Raw genomic sequence first — 18,702 nt, 5'->3', positions numbered from 1 at the left:
GACTCACATTAAAATATACTGTCGTCATCTGAGTTGGCAGAGAGATAACATTGCTTGCGGATTGTGGATGCTGCCAAAGTATCTCTTCAAATGAGGATGACGTACAGAACATACAGCAGTCGCAGTAATGACATCCCGATCTCAGCTGAACGTCATAAAGAAGATGTGGCTTCTCGCTCTACGTTTAAGTACCTTGTAAATTTTTCTGCCTTCAGAAGGAACAATTACAGTATTTCGCAAACAGGACAGGGGATTACGAAGAAGCCGCACCTGTAAACACGTCTTCATCGAAGAGCGCGACATAAACGGAGAACGACGAAAACAACGTTATTGTTATCTCGCACCTCGTGCTATTAGTGAAGAACACGTGAGTCTCTTCTGCTTTGTCTCTGTGTAAAGTTGCGAAGTTCTCGCGCGATACGTTAAATACGAAAATATCTCAGACATTCGTTACCAGATTTGGCGGCTTGGTAGATAAAAGGCAAGCAAGGCCTTCTTCCTCAAGATTGACACAAGACTGCTGAATCTGCTAAAATTATGAAACAATTCCATGTAATTTCAATGCAAGCACTCACTTCTTTAATTTTAAAAATACTGCTAAAACATTATTGTCAACTCAAGCGTATGATATCTTCAAATGCAGTATGATCGAAGTCTCCCGTAGTCATTCTGCTGAAATAGCTATTAATTTTTTTTTTTACTGTGAAGCAGTAGAATGGAAAAATGTCAGTGTCTTCAAAAGAGGAAAGACCTTGGCTGACATGCCATACCTTGCTTCGTCTACGAAACCAGCCATGTTTTATCAGTTGCAAAACAGAAAGACTTTTTGGCGATGTTGCCATTTCTTCCTCAACAGCACAGGGAGTTATAGAGTAAACATCGTAACATCTGCTCCCAAGAATGTAGTTGTGTAAGAAACAGAAGTCAATTACTGAGAGGTAGTATTCTTGAATTTTATTTTGTTATTCTCCTATAAAAAATTTCAGAGATATGAAAAATGACTTTTGTTGACTACAGTTCTACTAGTTAAATATTACTGCTGTATTTCTATATTTGTATTATTACAAGCAAAACGAAGTGCCTCAGGATTAATGGCACCTGAAGCAAAAGTGTTCTTGTTGGCACTTAGAACTAGTCAGATCCCTGGCACCCAGAATGTTTTTAATAAATGATTTATTTTAAAATTTGCGTCATTATTTTTTGCAGTGATGAGATGAGCAGCATAGTTCCGTGGTACCAGAATAGCTTGTCAATTTTTTTGGATAGAAACAAGTTATCTATAAACAGAAATCCAATGTTTTTTTTTTAATTCTCCTGACAAATGTGAGATTTGGTGCTTAGAACATTTGACATTTCCAATTTTCATATGACGAAACTGTGTGATTAGATTGTTACAGTGATCAGTACCAAATCAGCTACATTAATAATGAAAAAATTACATCAGATGTTAAAATTTATCCCCTTCGCTCCACATAAAAAAATGGTTCAAATGGCTCTGAGCACTATGGGACTTAACATCTGTGGTCAGCAGTCCCCTAGAACGTAGAACTACTTAAACCTAACTAACCTAAGGACATCACACACATCCATTCCCGAGGCAGGATTCGAACCTGCGACCGTAGCGGTCACGCGGTTCCAAACTGAAGCGACTAGAACCGCACGGCCACTCGCTCCACATAGTAAGTCAAATGTAGTTGTGATTCGATATTCGATAATACTGTTTGTCGTGGTGTTTCTAGTGAACATTGAGTCCAAATGCATTTTACTTCCTTTTGATTATATGCATAGATATTCTAAGTATTTGTTACGGCATGTAATTTTGTTTCATGTTATTATTTATACTAAAGGGTATTTGGAACATTGCTGTGCAGTTACAACGTATGTTGGCAATGACTAACAAGTCTGAACGCGCTTTATTTTATTGCAAGACACTTTCTGCAGACCTCATTGTGATATGCTTCTCGCGTAAGCAGAAAGAGGCCGGCCGGAGTGGCCGTGCGGTTCTAGGCGCTGCAGTCTAGAACCGAGCGACCGCTACGGTGGCAGGTTCGAAGCCTGCCTCGGGCATGGATGTGTGTGATGTCCTTAGGTTAGTTAGGTTTAAGTAGTTCTAAGTTCTAGGGGACTGATGACCTCAGAAATTAAGTCCCATAGTGCTCAGAGCCATTTGAAACGTAAGCAATTATTTCAGTTTTCAAGTGGGCGATTGCGATACACCACAGATTTTGCTCGCCCCTAAAGAAGTTAAGTCTGGTGGAGTAAAGGCCAGCCTGGTGGGGCATAGGTGTTTTGAGGTGACACGTTTCCCAAAAAAACTCTTCCAAATGACGCATAGTGTTGTCAGCTCTCTGTATAGTAGCGCCAACTCGTTGAAACCATGAGTAGTTCATTTCGTCTCCATTTAGATGGTAATTAGATGGTCGATAATTAAACAATGACGTTAGTTGTTCACGGTTTCTTAAAAAAAGAAAAAAAGCCCAACAATCCACCGTATGACTATTGCTACTCACACCCAAATTTTCTGATCATGCAATGGCGTTTGTAGCGCAGCAAGAGGATTCTCCGTTGACCATGGTTGTGTGTTTGGTGTTAACATGGCGAGAGAGATGGAACCAGGCCTCCTCTGTGTAGAAGGTGACATCAGGAATGTTAATGGTATTCCTCTCAGTGAAAGATGTAAATCATTTGTAGTAACGGATTCGCTTTTCATGATCCCCATCTTTTAATTATTGCACTACTCTCACTTTACAAGGGAATAATTTCAATGTTTGCCTAACTGCTTTGTGCGCGCTTGCAGGCCCTATATCTTTTTCTTGTGCCAACTTGCACAGTGATTTTTCTGGGCTCTGTTGCATGGAGTCAGAACTATCCAATAACTTCTGTTCGTTTAGTTTAGGTGGTCTTCCAGTTCGTTCGGTGCGTAAAGTTAAGCCTGTCCCTCACAAATTCTCAGGAAGTCGACGAGCTGCATTACGATGATGCACGTCTGTTTTCTGGAATTTTTCAGCAAGTGCCTCCTGCACTCAATCCGTGTATCAATTGCTTGTCGAAAGGCATCATAATTTAAAAGCCAATCGAACATCTGAACATTAACCTTCACATTAAATGGCTTTCATCAGGTGAACGAAACGGTTACATGCTATGTAGCAGTAGAATGAATTAAAAAACAATCGCGTATCTGTGAACAAACAGTTCTGCCAACTGGTGTTCTGCCAATTTTGTTTTGAATTTACAACGTAATCTACAAGCGTAGTCCGTATTCCAGTATACAGCAACTTTCCAAACGGACTGTACGATCTAATGCGTGTCAACTTATATCGCGTTTAAATTGACTGTTTTATGAAGTGTGGTTCATAATTTAAAAATAAGAAGTTTTCCGTAGTACTTTAGATTACGAAGTAGATTTCCCAAAGTCACTTGGGAAATATGTGTAGCCGGCCGTTGTGGCCGAGCGGCTCTCGGCGCTTCAGTCCGCAACCGCGCTGCTGCTATGGACGCAGGTTCGAATCCTGCCTCGGGCATTGATGTGTGTGATGTCCTTAGGTTAGTTAGGTTTAAGTAGTTCTAAGTGTAGGGGACTGATGACCTCAGATGTTAAGTCCCATATTGCTTAGAGACATTTGAACCATTTTGAAATATGTGTAAGGACAACTGCAGTGTTAGGCGCATTGCGAGGAATTCAATGAGTGTTGCCAAATGTTTCATATGACAATTTATCTTCTGCTGTGTGCAGTTCTTGGTGTTGAGCTAATGCATTCTGTAAAAGCGATCCAGCGGAAGTATACACTCCGATGACGTGATACGTTTGGAAAACAGCCTTTCTCAAAGTAATTAGTCGTAAATTCATTATTTCTCGAAATGTAACAAAGTTTATTATTACTTCAATTACAATTTTTTCGTGTACTGCAGCTTTTTCTAAATTTTGTGAGCCGAGGGAAATTGACTAATTTGTAAGATGTAAAGGAGTTACAGGCATTGGCTATGAGTCGGCATGGAGGAAGTTAAAAATTTGTACCAGACCGAGATTCGAACCTGTGTCTCTCGGGTACGCGGCAAATGCACTGACTACTGAGCTATCCTTTTTTTTATTTTTAAAATTTTTTTTGGACTGTTGGATAAAGGAATGCCGCTGCTCTTCGGCGACATAACCAGAATAATGAATGTCGTCTCGTTGCGACATAAGGAGGCTCCATGCTATAGCCGGCTGCGGATTTTCCGATGACCGTCGTCTCGTCGCAGTCCAGACACTGTGATCGTCGCAATTGCACGGCCTACAATAGCACTCCTCCCGTCAGACTCAAATTCTCAACTTAGCCACACACAACTAACGTAGTGCCCCTTGCCCATTATCTTCATTACTCGCGCCATGTAGTGGATTCCCTTAAGACTTCGAGCTTGGTGTGCATCCACACTGAAGAGATCATTGGCTGTCGTCACCTTAATTATCTGTATGTGGTGTCTGTTCTTTTGGACATGTCCGAACAGGCACCGCATATATAGGGCTAATTTTAGTAATGGAGAGATCAGTAGAGTTCAAAAATGGTTCAAATGGCTCTGAGCACTATGGGACTTAACATCTGTGGTCATCAGTCCCCTAGAACAACTTAAACCTAAATAACCTAAGGACATCACACACATCCATGCCCGAGGCAGGATTCGAACGTGTTACCGTAGCGGTCACGCGGTTCCAGACTGAAGCGCCTAGAACCGCACGGCGACAGCGGCCGGCCAGATCAGTAGAGTGTTTTCTGGGTTAGTAGCAACCACCTTTTTTTCGAACAGTTTGTTAACAAGTAGTTTATTAGCTGTCGTTCACGCGACCTCAGAAATGTAAATGTAAACTCTTATTCATGTTAACAGCTGGCTTTAAGGAGCGACGTTTTAAATTTCTACTTCCAACGGAGAAAGGAAAGTACACGCGACGGAAGTTTAGACACTACGGTGGGCAATCATCAGCACGGAACGCGTCGAGTTGAATGTCGGTCATCCGCTGTGGCAGTGTCGTTCCCTTCCGCCTAGTTTTGCTCGCCTCGGGGCTCAGGTAAAAGTGAACACCGCGGCGGAGAGCGGTACAGTTTTCGTTGACGTAATGACAACGCCAGCATTTTGGTTGTTAGCTATTGTTCCCGCTACGGGGACTCGCCTTGAACGGTGTTCGGGGAAAGTTGCGTAGGGTCAACCTGGGCGCCAGGGCGAGGCAAACGTGGGACTTCGCAAAGCAACGTTCGCGGGCGTAGCTGCCCAGTATCTCCCAATTAGGGCACATTAAGGAACGGGCTCTCGGCGTCGCGACCTACTGAAGAATGCACGACCTAGCGGTTCGCCAAGGATAATTGGAGGTATCCGCGCTGGCCGGTGGACGCAGGGTAACGGCTTGCCGCCGAAGAAGGTCACACTCTCCGTGGACCGCGACCGCCGCTCTCTGTAAACGCGGCGGCGCGGAAAAACATAGCGCCCACTCGTGGGAACTTACGCGTCCTAACCAGAGGGAATCACGAAAAATCTGCTTAAATTTTCTCAACACCATGAGATCTTTTCTCAATAAAACCGTCTAGATAACTACTAATTTTTTTTCTTTTTTAATTATTACGCAGCTTAGGCTATTGACGTCATAAGCTATCTGCATTTAAGGTTAGAGGAACATAGAGAGCGACAAGCGTTTGTTATACAGCAACAAGCTCCAACAAAGAAAAGTAAAAAAGTTAAAAACAATCTTTTTGAAAGTACACTCATCAAAAGGCTTACAACTTGCTGAACAACGTTCAGTGTCAGTATAAATAAGCCTAATCGGGGCGTTGACTAAGAGTTATCTAACAATTTTGTACAGAGTTGTAATTTATAGTTGCTAGATGGTGCTAGTATGCGGGACGTTCCCTCAAATGTTACGTTATTAATCTATTAATAAAAATCAATTGCCATGTGTATAAAAGATCAACGCTTGAGAACTGTGCGACCGATTTGGCTGATTTTTGTTGTTGTTGTTGTGTTCGTAATTGTCGGACAAGGTTTGTATGAAAGAAAATTTTTGGAAACGCCGCCAGAAAAGTCAGGAATTCGGGTGGTATTTCTGTATGAAAATCTCAATGAAAGAAATCTTAGCGTCGGTTTGACAATTCTGCTTTTATATGTTTTCATTAAAAAAAATGTGATATTCAGTTTGACAGTTCTGCTGTCCCATATTCACATAACAACGACCACTTCCGCATTGGATATTGATATTTTATGAAAAAGAGTACAATTGAAAGCGATATTTCAGTGTGTTATTGGTGGTGATCATATTTTTAGTGTGTTGCGAAGATCGAATTGATGTCAGTTCTTGGTAATTTGGTGTATTGCAAACATTTAGTTGATTTCAGTTCGTTGTTTATTTCTTTGGAAAAAATGCCACCAGTGAGGTGTCGAAATATCGGTCGGCATACGGGCGTTGCAGGCTGATTACACGGTCGTCAAGTCAGTGCGATTGACGAAGAGCGTAGACAGCGTTTGAAGGCAAATCGAATAAGAATTATACACTAAACACTTTCTATTAAAACTGGTACATGAAAGAACGTGCTAAGCTTTACTGTGAGAATGTGTGGTTTTCTTTTTCGCTGTCGTTTTGAACAGAAAGCCGGAAAGTTGTGTTTATGGCTAACTTTATAGTCCTACATGATCGTAGCTGAAAACCATTCGAAATACTCTCATAAAAGCTCGTATCCTCGCAGATCCAGAAACTGGAAAGGTCACTCTCAACTGCCGCGTACTAATGTTTCCAACCGATTTACCCATTCCTTTTGACTTCTATTTCCAATCAAGGTTGCGTTTGCAATAACAGTAAATAAGATCAGCGAGAGGGGGAGAGAAGGATGGAGAAGGGACAGAGAAGGTAGGAGGAAATGGATGTGAGAAGGGGTGGAAATGGATATAAACAACTGGAAGGAAGATGTGGACAGGGAGATGTGGGAGGAAGACTTGGATAGAGTGAGTGTGGAATAAGAGATGCATTACAGGGAGTGGGAAGAAGTTAATGGACAAAGATAGGAAGGGAGAGGAGGAGAGGGAAATTGGAGGAGGAGAGAGGCAGAGAGACGGTGGGAGGAGGAGATTAGGACGTATACTTGATTCCCATACATATTTAGCAGTTGTGAAGCGCTTCCGGGTTCTCTAGTTATTTATATTTTCCTTTCTTTTCATAGTTATAGAAACACAGATATGTAGTCTTCAAAATGTAAACATTCAATGTCAAAGTACAAAACACAATTCAAACGAGTGTGGTTGCATATTCATCAAATTAGGTTTTCAGATTTTTTTAGCTTAACATATTTTGTAGATTGTTGTATAACGAACAGCGGTCGCCTCTTTGTGTTCCTTCCAACCTAAACTGCAGATAGCTGATGATAGCAGTACCCGAATAAGTGCAATAAATAATGAAAATTTTTGTAGCGATCTAGACGGTTTTATTCACAAAATATTTACAATAGTCACCGACTCATACAGGAAATTACTTAATACCACGAGATTTTGTTCAGAGAAGGAACTAGTTCTATTTCGAGTAAATTTTTATCTGTTTGTTTACTATCCAGTGTTATTGCCTGTTTTTTTAATAGATTTAGGATATTTTCTGTACCTTTGACAAGTAGTTGAAAACTTAACCAAAAGTATGGCAATACTAAAAAGAAACATGAACTAAAAATTTATAAAAGACGTAGAAAACTATTTTTACCTACTTAAAAGCATGACAGAACATATGAAAACACACTAGTTCAGATAACACATACAACAGAACGAATAACATTTAATTATACGGATGTAAGTGACAGCGTATACCGTAATTCGTAGTTAAAATCTACTAAAATTGCAATATACTATCACAAGATACGTAGGCGTAGTGGACTAACGCATTAACATAACTGTATAGTATTCTCACCTTGTTGAGCATAGAATACATGGACAGCTACTTAAAAATTGTAATAGTAGATCTGCAATAATACGTAAGCAGCAGATCTAAAGTAAAAACCAGAAAACCAGTGAAAGAAACAAGCGCACAGGATAAAATGCAGGATAAAAACCGAATCACTCCCAGGTGGCACCACTCTAACAGCGTGTAACGCCAACTCTATCCTTGATATCATCTCAAAATTCGCAGAGGAAGTGACTCCGCAAGTTTATTCGTATATGTTAATCTGTCTGAAGCCATTAATAGATGAGTAGATGCCGCAGTATGACCAAACTGCGGGAACGTTGAAAGCATCGTTTCACCCTCTGCTCCAATTAGTCCCAGAAAGTGTTTACTGGACTAAGATCGGGTGACTTAGTCTGCCAGTCGACATGCGGTATGGTGCCCCAGTGTCGTACCGGTATGCATGCAGTCCTGAAGACATACCTGTTTTCATCTCGAAAGGAAGGTGTGAGCACGCCATATTCATTATGAAGATGTGGAAGAAAGGCTAACTTGGTCACCGAGAACGTTGAACGAACACCCAGATTCATCTTCACAGTGACCTAAATGAGTGGGCTCAAGTTACGTTACGAAGAAAAATACCCAAATCATCACAGAACTGCAAACACTTTGGATTATACGCCTCGTTAGGCCGTCGGTGCATTAGATTCCCACCATAATTTGAAAAGAGGGAAATCGTGTCTCGACGGACCAAACTAAATGCTTCGAGTCAGCTACTGTCCTGTTTCTTGTATCATTTGGCTCACTGAAGACGTGCAGCTTTATGTGCCGTAGAGAGCAATGACATTTTGCGAGATATATGACTAAAAATTTACGGTGGATGAAGTTCCCTTCGCTATAGTCATTCGGAAACTGGTTGATATGAATCTACATTCACTGACGGTAGCAGTTAACTGTAGGAATGGTAGCTTGTTATCATTGACGAGCCGTTACACTCTTCTCCGGTCCTTGACGACTTGGCCCTTTTTACAAGCAGTGTTCTTGTCTTATATTCATTGGCTGCAGGTGGTATATTATTCCTTGTAGACACGTTGAAGAATCCACGTTGATCCAGCAGCAAATGCGGCAACGTTATACACGGTGTGGTTATTGGCATGTTCGAAGACGGTAACTCTGCCATTCTCTCAAGTCTCCAATACGACCCGGCATACGGCGCAGAACTCGCCCAACCGACTGACAAATACAGGCCACTTCACCGTCATAGCTTCTTCAGCAGTGGATGGTCAGGCAACTGCCTGATACCAGTTCTACACCATCTACAGTGCTCCAAAGGGAGCAGTGAGCGTTTTTGAGTAGGTGACACTGACGGAAAAAAATCACACCACCAAGAAAGAATTGTGGTAGGCCTGTTTATACAACTGGAAGATGATGTCCATTCAAATCTCGCACCAGTCGCACAAGAGTGGTGTTAGCGGCGTCACTGTGAGAGTGTAAATCAGGTTTGTTTTAAATACGCATGTAACGGTCGTGAGTGTTAGTTACTTCTGAGATTGGAGGTGGTGACCTCGAACGAGGTCGTGTAACATAGCTACAAGAAGCTGGATACTGCGGAAAGACGTGGTAGGAATGTAGCCATTGTACGTGATTACTGGCAGTGGTGGTCGCTGTAATGTATGGCCGCAAGAAGACCCAGACGGCCACGGTGGCACTACCGAGAGGGAAGACCATCGTGTTTAATGTATGGTTCTGCCTCTGCAGCAGCAATTTGAGCAGCAGTTGGCACCATTGTGACACAAAGAACTGCTACAAAACGGTTACTTCAAGGATAAATCAGAGAAAGTCGCCCCGTAGCGTGCATTTCACTGATTCTAAACAGCTGCCATTTGAGACTTCAGTGATAAGCGAGAGCTCACTGGAGGGCAGGGTGAGGGTGTGTTGTGTTTTCTGATGAAAGATGGTTCTGCCTCGATGCCAGTGATGGCCGTGTGTTGGACAAAAGGAGGCCAGCTGAGGGTCTGCAATCAACCTGTCTGCGGTGATTACGAAGGCTATCCCGCCGTAATAATTGATAATATTCTTCTCGGGTGTGCAGCCGGATCATAACGTCATCTTGACACAATATTTCCGCTGTCCAACTTGCCACCATCTTCAGGCGAGAGTGCTGGTACACGATCTCGCCGGAACTGACGAGATCGTGTACCAGCACTCTCACCTGAAGATGGCGGCCAGTTGGACCGCGGAAATATTGTGTCAAGATGACGTTATCATCCGGCTGCACACCCGAGAAGAATATTATCAACCTGTCTGCGTTTTAGAGATACTGGAACTACACCTGAACTAATCGTCTGGGACGTGATTTAGTGTGATATCAGAAGCACTCTCTTGGTAAGCCCATGCACCTGACTGCAAATTTGCACGTCAGTCTGGTGATTCGATCTGTTATACTGCCAGTCATGAACAGCATTCCAGGGGATGTTTCTAACAGGGTAACGCTCGCCCACGTACCACTGTTGTAACCCAACATGCTGTACAGAGTGTCGACATGTTACCTTGGCCTGCTCGATCACCAGATCTGTCGCCAATCGAGCACATATGGGACATCATCGGACGACAACTCCAGCGTCACCCACAACCAGCATAACCGTTCGTGTATTGACCCATCAAGTGCAGCTGGCATGGAACTCCATTCCACAAACTGACATCTGGCACCTGTACAACATAATGCATGCACGTTTGCGTGCTTGCATTTAACATTCTGGCGGTTACACCGGTTACTAATGTGCCAGGATTTCATATCTGCATTGGCCTAAGTCACGCGTACCATAACCTGTGATATTGCAATGTTAATCACATAAGTATGTAACGTAGAAAAAAATGTAGTTCCGAAATTTCCTTATTCTACATTAATTATATTTTGGTGTTCCGATTTTTTTTCTGTCAGTGTATTTTGGCCGGAGAGCTTATTAGTATTGCTATTGATGCAAAGACTAGTTTCTGTTCAGTTCTGCAATGCATACACTTCTTTGTCTATAACAACGGCTATCGTTTGGCGCGCAGCAGCTTTGCATAAAAAAGACATACTGCAGTGTTTACTAAACTTTTACCAGAGATTTCTCTACTTGATGTCCTTTTTTTGTATTATCGCGCCAGAATACGAATCTGTCATTGATGAAGGTAAGTGATACAGGCGGTGGCGTACAAGGAAGTGTGGCTTGCGTCGGAGTATCCCGTGCGCTGCGGGGCTGCCTACCTGGGTGAAGTCGGCACCGATGAAGGCCTGCTCCATGCCGATCCAGACGGTGATGGGGATGAGCAGCTGCTGGTTGCGCTTCTTGAGCTGGTATGCGGTCGCCGACAGCAGCTGAATGCCGCTCAGTTCGGCGCTGTCGCCTTTCCGTTGCCGCTCTCCGTACCTGCAACATCAGACGGCGAGCATTAGGACACGCTTGTAACAGCAAACCCTAGCGTCCGCCCCCAAATTCTGAACTGGTAAAATGATTACACTGCAACTGATTTTTCGAAAAGCAGTGTCTCCTGCAGAAATCTGTTCAAGATTAAAATTTTCTCGGTCTGTCTTGCCAATGGACATGAAGCACTTTTTAAACGAAATAATTGTTTTTACTGTTTCCTTTTACTAAAATGTATCGTCTGTCGAGGAAATCCTCCGTAATATTTTTTGTTTAATGTTGTGCAATATTTTGTGTATAAATTATTTCAAGATCGTATTTATTAAATCTTTTAATACGTGTAGGTGGTATTCATTAACATTTCAGGCTTTCTACACAAACCAAATTTCTTTGAAATATTTTGATATAAAGCCACAGCTTTCGTATATGACAAGTATGTGGCTTTAGCAAATGACAATGAGACTATTAGTTTCGTTAAGACTAGTTTCTCTGTAATTACGAGGAAAGGTATTTTATACAATGTCTGCACCGTAACTAGAAAGAAAAAAAAAATTACCTCTGAAATATTATAAAAACAATCATCAGTAACCCAACTGTCGTTTATTTTTACATTGCTCAATAGATCTGACACTACCTGAAACTGGTCAACTTAAAACATAACTCAGCGACTGACCGACGGAAAATAAATCTGTTTTCTACTCTTGTAGCATATAAAGATTGCAGAGCACGTAAAGAACTTTTGCACACGATGCCGATAAGGCAAGCACTAAATTCCCAACAGTGACATGAATCTTTTATTATTGCCGCAGGCCAATTAGGAATGTAACAAGGTTGGTGCTAAGGCCAACGAGAGGTCTGATTAGATTATTCCAGCGCTTATACCAGAGGCTAGCCGTGTAAAGTTATTTTGAAATGTACCTTTGACGGAAAGTGGAATGGTTCGGGCATCAGTTATAGTTGCTTCTAATGCTAAGATATGCGCCCTTTAGAATATCGAACAGTGTGGGTAACGAGGAAAGTTTGAAATGGGGTTCCCGCGTTTGTCAATTTTTATATTTCATGGGCATATTATAGTTTTCTTTTCTGGGCGATAATGTTACACTGCTTTACAAATAAAAGTTACGGCGTAACTTGTAAGATTTTTGTATTCCTTTCTTCTATTGTTTTAACCTGTATTTATCTAACGCGGATGTAGCGTTAAAATACCAACAAAGGTAAGGTCGTCTTTAGCTGCACGTGAAATGTCTACCACGTGCATTCTTATTGAGAAGTAAAGTTCAAGTGTGGTGCCCAGGAACTTGTGATAATGCAAGAATCTGAAACGCAGATCTTGCTGCCTGAATTTTGTAAGGTTCATCTCCCTCTCGCTTTACTTCGATGGTTATTGGCGCTCTCAAATTTAATTAAAATTATCGGAAGCAATTTAGTTGTGGGCTAAGAACTCACATACAGGTAAACAAGAGGGGAGTCAGAGCTGTGACCGTGCGCGTAGTACCAGCCGTAAGTCCCTATTTGGTTTTTTATACAACTTGATTATTTTGTAACTTCATAAATGATGTGATGAATATGGTTTGTATTCAGTAATTCCGATGAACGCCAGTTGTAGTTATACTCACTGTTTATTAGGCAACGCTTCAACCTAACAATGCTTCAATTTGCACTCGCGCTCGTTACTTCCTTTACAAGACCAGTTCACTCAGACTAGAGCCATTCTGGAACTTTTCTGATGAAAATGACTAAAATTTAGAGGAAACATCTTATAGAATAATTACTGTGGTATATTTCGACACCTCTGAGATTGGTGCTTAATCAAAAAGTTTATATTTCAAATAAATTTGTACTAACTGGAACAATATTTCACAATGACGTCAGTGGGCGCTCGTAACGACACATTCTCAGTTACGTTGCAAACAGCTTGTTTACGAAACTATTTTTACTGGAACTTTTTTTGGTTCTATTATCGCGTAGTTTTACCCGTGCCTGTTTTCGCTAATAATTATGATGTTGATGGAAAGGTGTCAATACGAGCAATGAAGGAAAATATTTCCCAGTTCCTAACTGATATAATGCTTCAGGATCTACTAGTCGGCTGTGCCGTACGAATTTGATTACTTAGCAACTTACTCTGATACAAATTTCAGACATCCACACTTTATATACAGACAACGTGAACCTGAATGGAAGAGAGTGATATAAAAGGAGAGGTGTTTGTGGGAACTTCGGTGTTGCCCACGGTTGGTTCCGACAGAGGCCAAAATTCCTCAAGGGATGTCTCGAAACGATGGCGGCTAACAGCCGGAACGCCGACAAGTAGCCATGTTGCTGACAGTGAGGCCCGTAATTGCCAGATGACAGCCTCGATAAGGAAGCTGGAGCTTTACGTAAGCCGTGTCGCCTGCATGGCCTCTGATCCTCCCACGTCGTCAGCTAAATACTGAACGTTTCTCTTCTTCGCACGCACGTCACTGAGCAGTTACTGCCACTTTTTATAAAGCTCTCTCTTGCAGGAAGTGTGGACTTGTTATGAAAGCAAGTAGTATTTCATTTTAATGTGTCAGAACTCTTTGCAATGGTTGGTAGACTGGTAAGTAACTTCTGAACAAAGATGACGGAGATTTGAATTTGAAATGACACGAGACATGACCTACTCATACTCAGCGCGAAGCGTGACAGTGCACTAACGTCTCTTCGCAAGCCTCTTAACAACAAAAATGGCGGAGTGGTAAGGATCTGTACTCGTATTTGCCTGATCTTATCCCCATGGAATACATTTGGAACGCAACCATTGGCTCTGAATTGCTTTACCTGTGCTTAGACATCTGGTCCACATGCCTTCCGAACTGTATCAGGGACTTTCGAATCCATTCCCAGCAGAATCGCCGCTGTAATGCGTTTCAGAGGTAGACTAGGAAGCTATTAAACAGGTGATATGTTTGGGTTCATCATTGTGTGTGTAACATGTGGAACTTCTTTGTTTTACTGGCGTTATCCCTATCTGCACGGGGTAGGCATGTTAATTTGGATTTAGCAGTGTCAGTGGTAGGCCAGTGACTTGGAATTGGTTAACACTTGGATGGGTGACCGTCCGGGTCTACGGAGCGCTTTGGCAGGAGGGTTGTATGCAGCCCTTGAGAGGCCAAGTACGGAGCTACCTTTTTAAGAAGTAGTGGCTCCGGTGGTCGGTCGGTACAGCTGGGCCTTCCAATGCCTGTTCGGACGGAGATTAGTTTGGTAGTGGTTGGTCAGATGCTGTTTCCGTCGACACTAACCCCCGCCCCCCTCCCCTCCCCTCCATTCGGGAAGGACTTTGTATACCCAACTGTCTACGTCTAGCGTTAACCGGGTGAAAGAGTGAGAATGTTTGTGAAATGTTTGCGAATCGCGTAACTGAGGTGGGACACGAGTGCCTGCTCGGCATTCACCTACTCGGATGTGGGAAACCGCCTAAAAACCACATTCAGGCTGGTCGGATGATCAGCCATCGCCGTTAATCCGTCGGGCGGATTTCATCCAGAGACGGCGCGCCTCCGCGAATCCCGGAAACGGAGTGCTGACGCTCGCTGCTATCCGGGCGGGTATGTGTAACATGCAGATGTCTTCAGTAATTTCGTTGCAGGTATAATAACTACGTGAATTCGACCGGTTATTGATAGAAGTATAAGAAAAGGAGACGAGATCATCAGAGACATGACGCAAAACTGGGTTGAGAAAGCATCTCAAAGGAAATCTTCCGTATCATTTTCAAAGGAACCATTCCAGCATTTGCCGTAAACGATTTTGGGCAACCTTTAAAAACCTTACTCTGGACGGCCATACGGGTATCTGAACACCCGTCCTCCCGAATGGGAGTCCAACGCGCCTCTTTTCTCGGTACAAGCTATTAAGGTATTATTTCTCCGCCTGGGACTCTTACAAGGTACGATTAATAGAGGCTATAGAGAGAAAGTCCAAAGAAGACCCGCACATTTCGTCACAAGTTCACTTAGTAAATACAGAGAGTGTCTCGGAGTCGCTAATGTTACTCCAGTGGCAGACTTGCGAGAGAGGCGTGGTGCTACACGGAGATTATCGCTGTGAAACTCCGATAGGCTACGTTTCCAGCAATTACGTTATTACTTTCTCATACATACACTTAAAAAGATGATCATGACGGAAAATCAAAGAAATTCGCCCTCATATAGGACTCACCGAAAATTGTTCCTCTCATGTGCTATTCAGATATGGAAAAGGAAGAGAGGGATATGATACTGATACGCTAAGTACTCTCCACCGGACACCTTAGGAGCTTTGGGAGCGTAGATATAGATATATAATAGTTATGGAAGTGTTGGATGGAGTGCTCATTCTCAAGTCATCTCCATATATCGGGTAAGTTTTTTTTCGTTTGCATCCGCTCGGCATGTTACCACTACACTCCGCAAGTGTTGTATCTTAAGTAGAAATGTATGTTGCAGATGACAGTTACTTGTGTGTATAATGTGTTCAGTTTTCTTTGTGTTGTTAACGACATTGTCTGAGAAGTGAGAGGATAGACCTGGTACCGGTATATAGTCTACTTCTCTCGAACAGCATCAGAGGAATCGTCAGACTTAAGGAGTCCATTCGACATGCGGATGGATCGCCATCAACAGTGTCGCCTCACCTCACTCTATGGAGTTCAGAATAGAAATTTGGGATTTAAAGCAGCAGACAGGGCATACTCTAGCTATCAGGGAATTTACACCATGTTCCTTTGTCGGTAAAATAATAGTGATGAATATTTCTCCCCTACCAAAATTGGAACGGACCTATAAAATCAGTTACGACCTCGGCTAAGGAGGAGGATAGGTTATAACTTAAATACTCTGTATCAAATCAAGTTGCTTCCTGCAGGAAGCGTCAAGGGCCGAAATCAGTAATCGCAAATATATTTTTAAAGAGCTAAAAAATGAGTAACTGATGGCGACGAGGCTAGCAGCTACTTGTCGCTGCTTAGCTGCCTTCGTTTCAAGACACTCCTTGCGATATTTTGGCCTTTGTCAGAACCAATGATGTGGGGACACCGAACTTCCCACACACATTTCTCCCTTCACTCCACAACACTCCACTCAGGGTCAACGTGCAGGTGCGTAAAGTGGAGTAAGGACATAATGAGAGCTGATTCACTTTTCTGTAGCCACAGTCGTCGCGAAAGCTTCTGTGTACCATGGAACCGAAAATCATGCTGTCGGTTCTGCAGTCGCCTCGACGCCCGCATCCTGCTTTTTTTCAGCGCTGTCGTGCTTTTCACGACTCTCCAACATCCGGAGTAATCGAGTTCGTGGAAGGTATGGTCAATTTTCCCGTCAGTCCTGTTAATTTGCTGGCAATTCAGGCTGCCAGGAGAATGTGTGGAGTGTGCAGGAGTCGTCTGTGCCAAAGCATTTCACAGCGTATCACGCAAGGACGCGTGTACGATAGAGTGGAAGCTGGATTGTATCGTGTGCCGCACTTTGAGTCTGTCGACCCAAATTGTGTTGCGGAAAGGGGTGTACTCTTTCTGTTCACTTTGCGAGGTGAACTGCAACCGCATCGAGGCATTCATTAAATATATTAGTTCTCTTCACTATTTTCCGGCAGGAACAGTTTTGACAGTAGAAGGCACTTGCCAATACTGACACCAAACGGTGTCTTCTGTCAGATTTATTTGGAAACTGTACGTTAGTTTAAGAGGAAATTTATCCAACTTGATCGCTTTTTATACAGGTTGAGGCTAACGTCCAGTATCGACAGAGGAAGTCTAGTCTTTAATGCGAATGCCACGATAGTTCCTTGGAGTAGGCCACGACCGACTTCGTTCCCAATGCGGGAACGAACGAAGCTGCTACTTAATCTCTAATGACCGTGAAGTCGCCAAGACGCTAGATTTATGTTCGTTTGTGAAGAGCCTACAGTTCACCGGGTCATGGGTCTGTGAACTCGAATGTAAATCGATTAAATATTAATGCGCCATCCCTAAATTCGTACATTTACCAGACATTGCAGTCGTAGCTTAATTATAGCGCCAACCGATTTTGTTTTAAGATGCTTGCAAGTAAAAATCTCTTTCTTGGTTGTAATTGACAGTTGTAGTCATCTTTGGATAAGTTTCAACGACAGACGAAGTCGAAAATGTAGCCAATGCTTTAAAATCAAAGGCCCTGCTTGTCAGTCACAGATTTGCGCCTTCAGAGATTTCAGGAAAACAAAAAATAAATGGCTCATCTGAACGACTTGTGACAGTAAAACACTGTACTGAACAGTACTCAGAATAGGAACTTTGTCTTTCGCAGACAGTTTTCTGCCAGCCTCAGAACCCACCTCTCCTCAGACAGTTTCATTTGAAGTTCCTTAATCCGTCAAGTGGCCTAATATCCGTGAACGTGGTACGGTAGTATTACAATTTTAGTCTTTGAACCGAGATCTCTTTGCTTTCTGCCCACGAATGCGATAATGTGGGGGAAATCAAAGAACGTTATATGAAGATAGGCAGAGTCATTGAGTACTAGGTGCGACACTTTCGACAAAAACTGTAGTGTGGGGGGACTCCTTTTAGATTCTTGTAGTGTGCTATAATGAGCAACAAAGTAGAGGAAGACATTTTAACCAATATCAAATCTCTCTGTAGCTTTTAGTTTCATATTCGACAAATACTTCCCTCCAACCTTAATTAGACCAGACTTGTTTGTAACGTTTCAAATAATGAATTTGCACAGAAACATGAATATCATCTTACCTTGCTCCTTCACAATTAGTACGCATCATGTTTACATTCCGCGAAATGACGTAAAACCTTTAATTTTTGGTATGGAGGAGAGAGAGGCACGCAATTGGCACTTTTGTCATTTTTTCCCTTGTCTGGTAAAGAAAAACGCTACTAATCCGTTCTCACGGACCAGGGTCGACGTTCCGTCACTTAGTTTCTCAATGTCGTCAGGAGGTCACACAAAGGATAAGCACTGCCTTGATGAGTTAATGACTTACCTGTACACGTGACGTAAGACAACATTCTCAGCAGATACAAACGGTTCTCCGTTGCACTTGCAGACGATCCTGGGCAGACGGTATTTTTGACTATTACCTAAATCATTCGAAGCGTTATTTCGTGAAGATGAGAGACTTTCAGGAGTGAGGAACGTAGTATGTAGCGACTACGCCAGTATGAGAGGAGGGGATTGATCTGATTGCTTATCTGCTTTTGGCTTACAGGATGTCCCCACCACTAGTATTCCTGCTTCTCCTGTTCAGACAATGCAGTCACCCACACTCTAAGTTTAAACACAGAGGGCTCAAATTTTTAAAGATTGATCTTTTCATTCCAACTAACGCGTCTCATCTCCGTTTACTCCCAACCATCCCCCTCCCCGTCCCAATACAGGAAAAGGAAACAAAAATTATAATCTGCCTGAATCTGGTCTA

The 18,702-nt window shown here is 42.6% G+C and overlaps 1 protein-coding gene across 1 annotated transcript in view; it reads right to left on the bottom strand.

The window, feature by feature from the left end:
- The window catches only part of LOC124794841 (UNC93-like protein), a 234,053-nt gene that overhangs the window by 30,481 nt on the left and 184,870 nt on the right, over positions 1 to 18,702 (bottom strand). The window contains exon 5 of the mRNA XM_047258506.1: positions 11,130 to 11,292. Within this exon, the coding sequence (XP_047114462.1) occupies positions 11,130 to 11,292 (163 nt within the window). The remainder of the gene's footprint in view (positions 1 to 11,129; positions 11,293 to 18,702) is intronic.

The sequence above is a fragment of the Schistocerca piceifrons genome, chromosome 4 (genome assembly GCF_021461385.2).
Source record: "Schistocerca piceifrons isolate TAMUIC-IGC-003096 chromosome 4, iqSchPice1.1, whole genome shotgun sequence".
In the NCBI taxonomy this organism is placed as follows: Eukaryota; Metazoa; Arthropoda; class Insecta; order Orthoptera; family Acrididae; genus Schistocerca; species Schistocerca piceifrons.
Note: the sequence above shows the minus strand (reverse complement) of the source record. Positions and strands in the feature narration are given on the sequence as shown.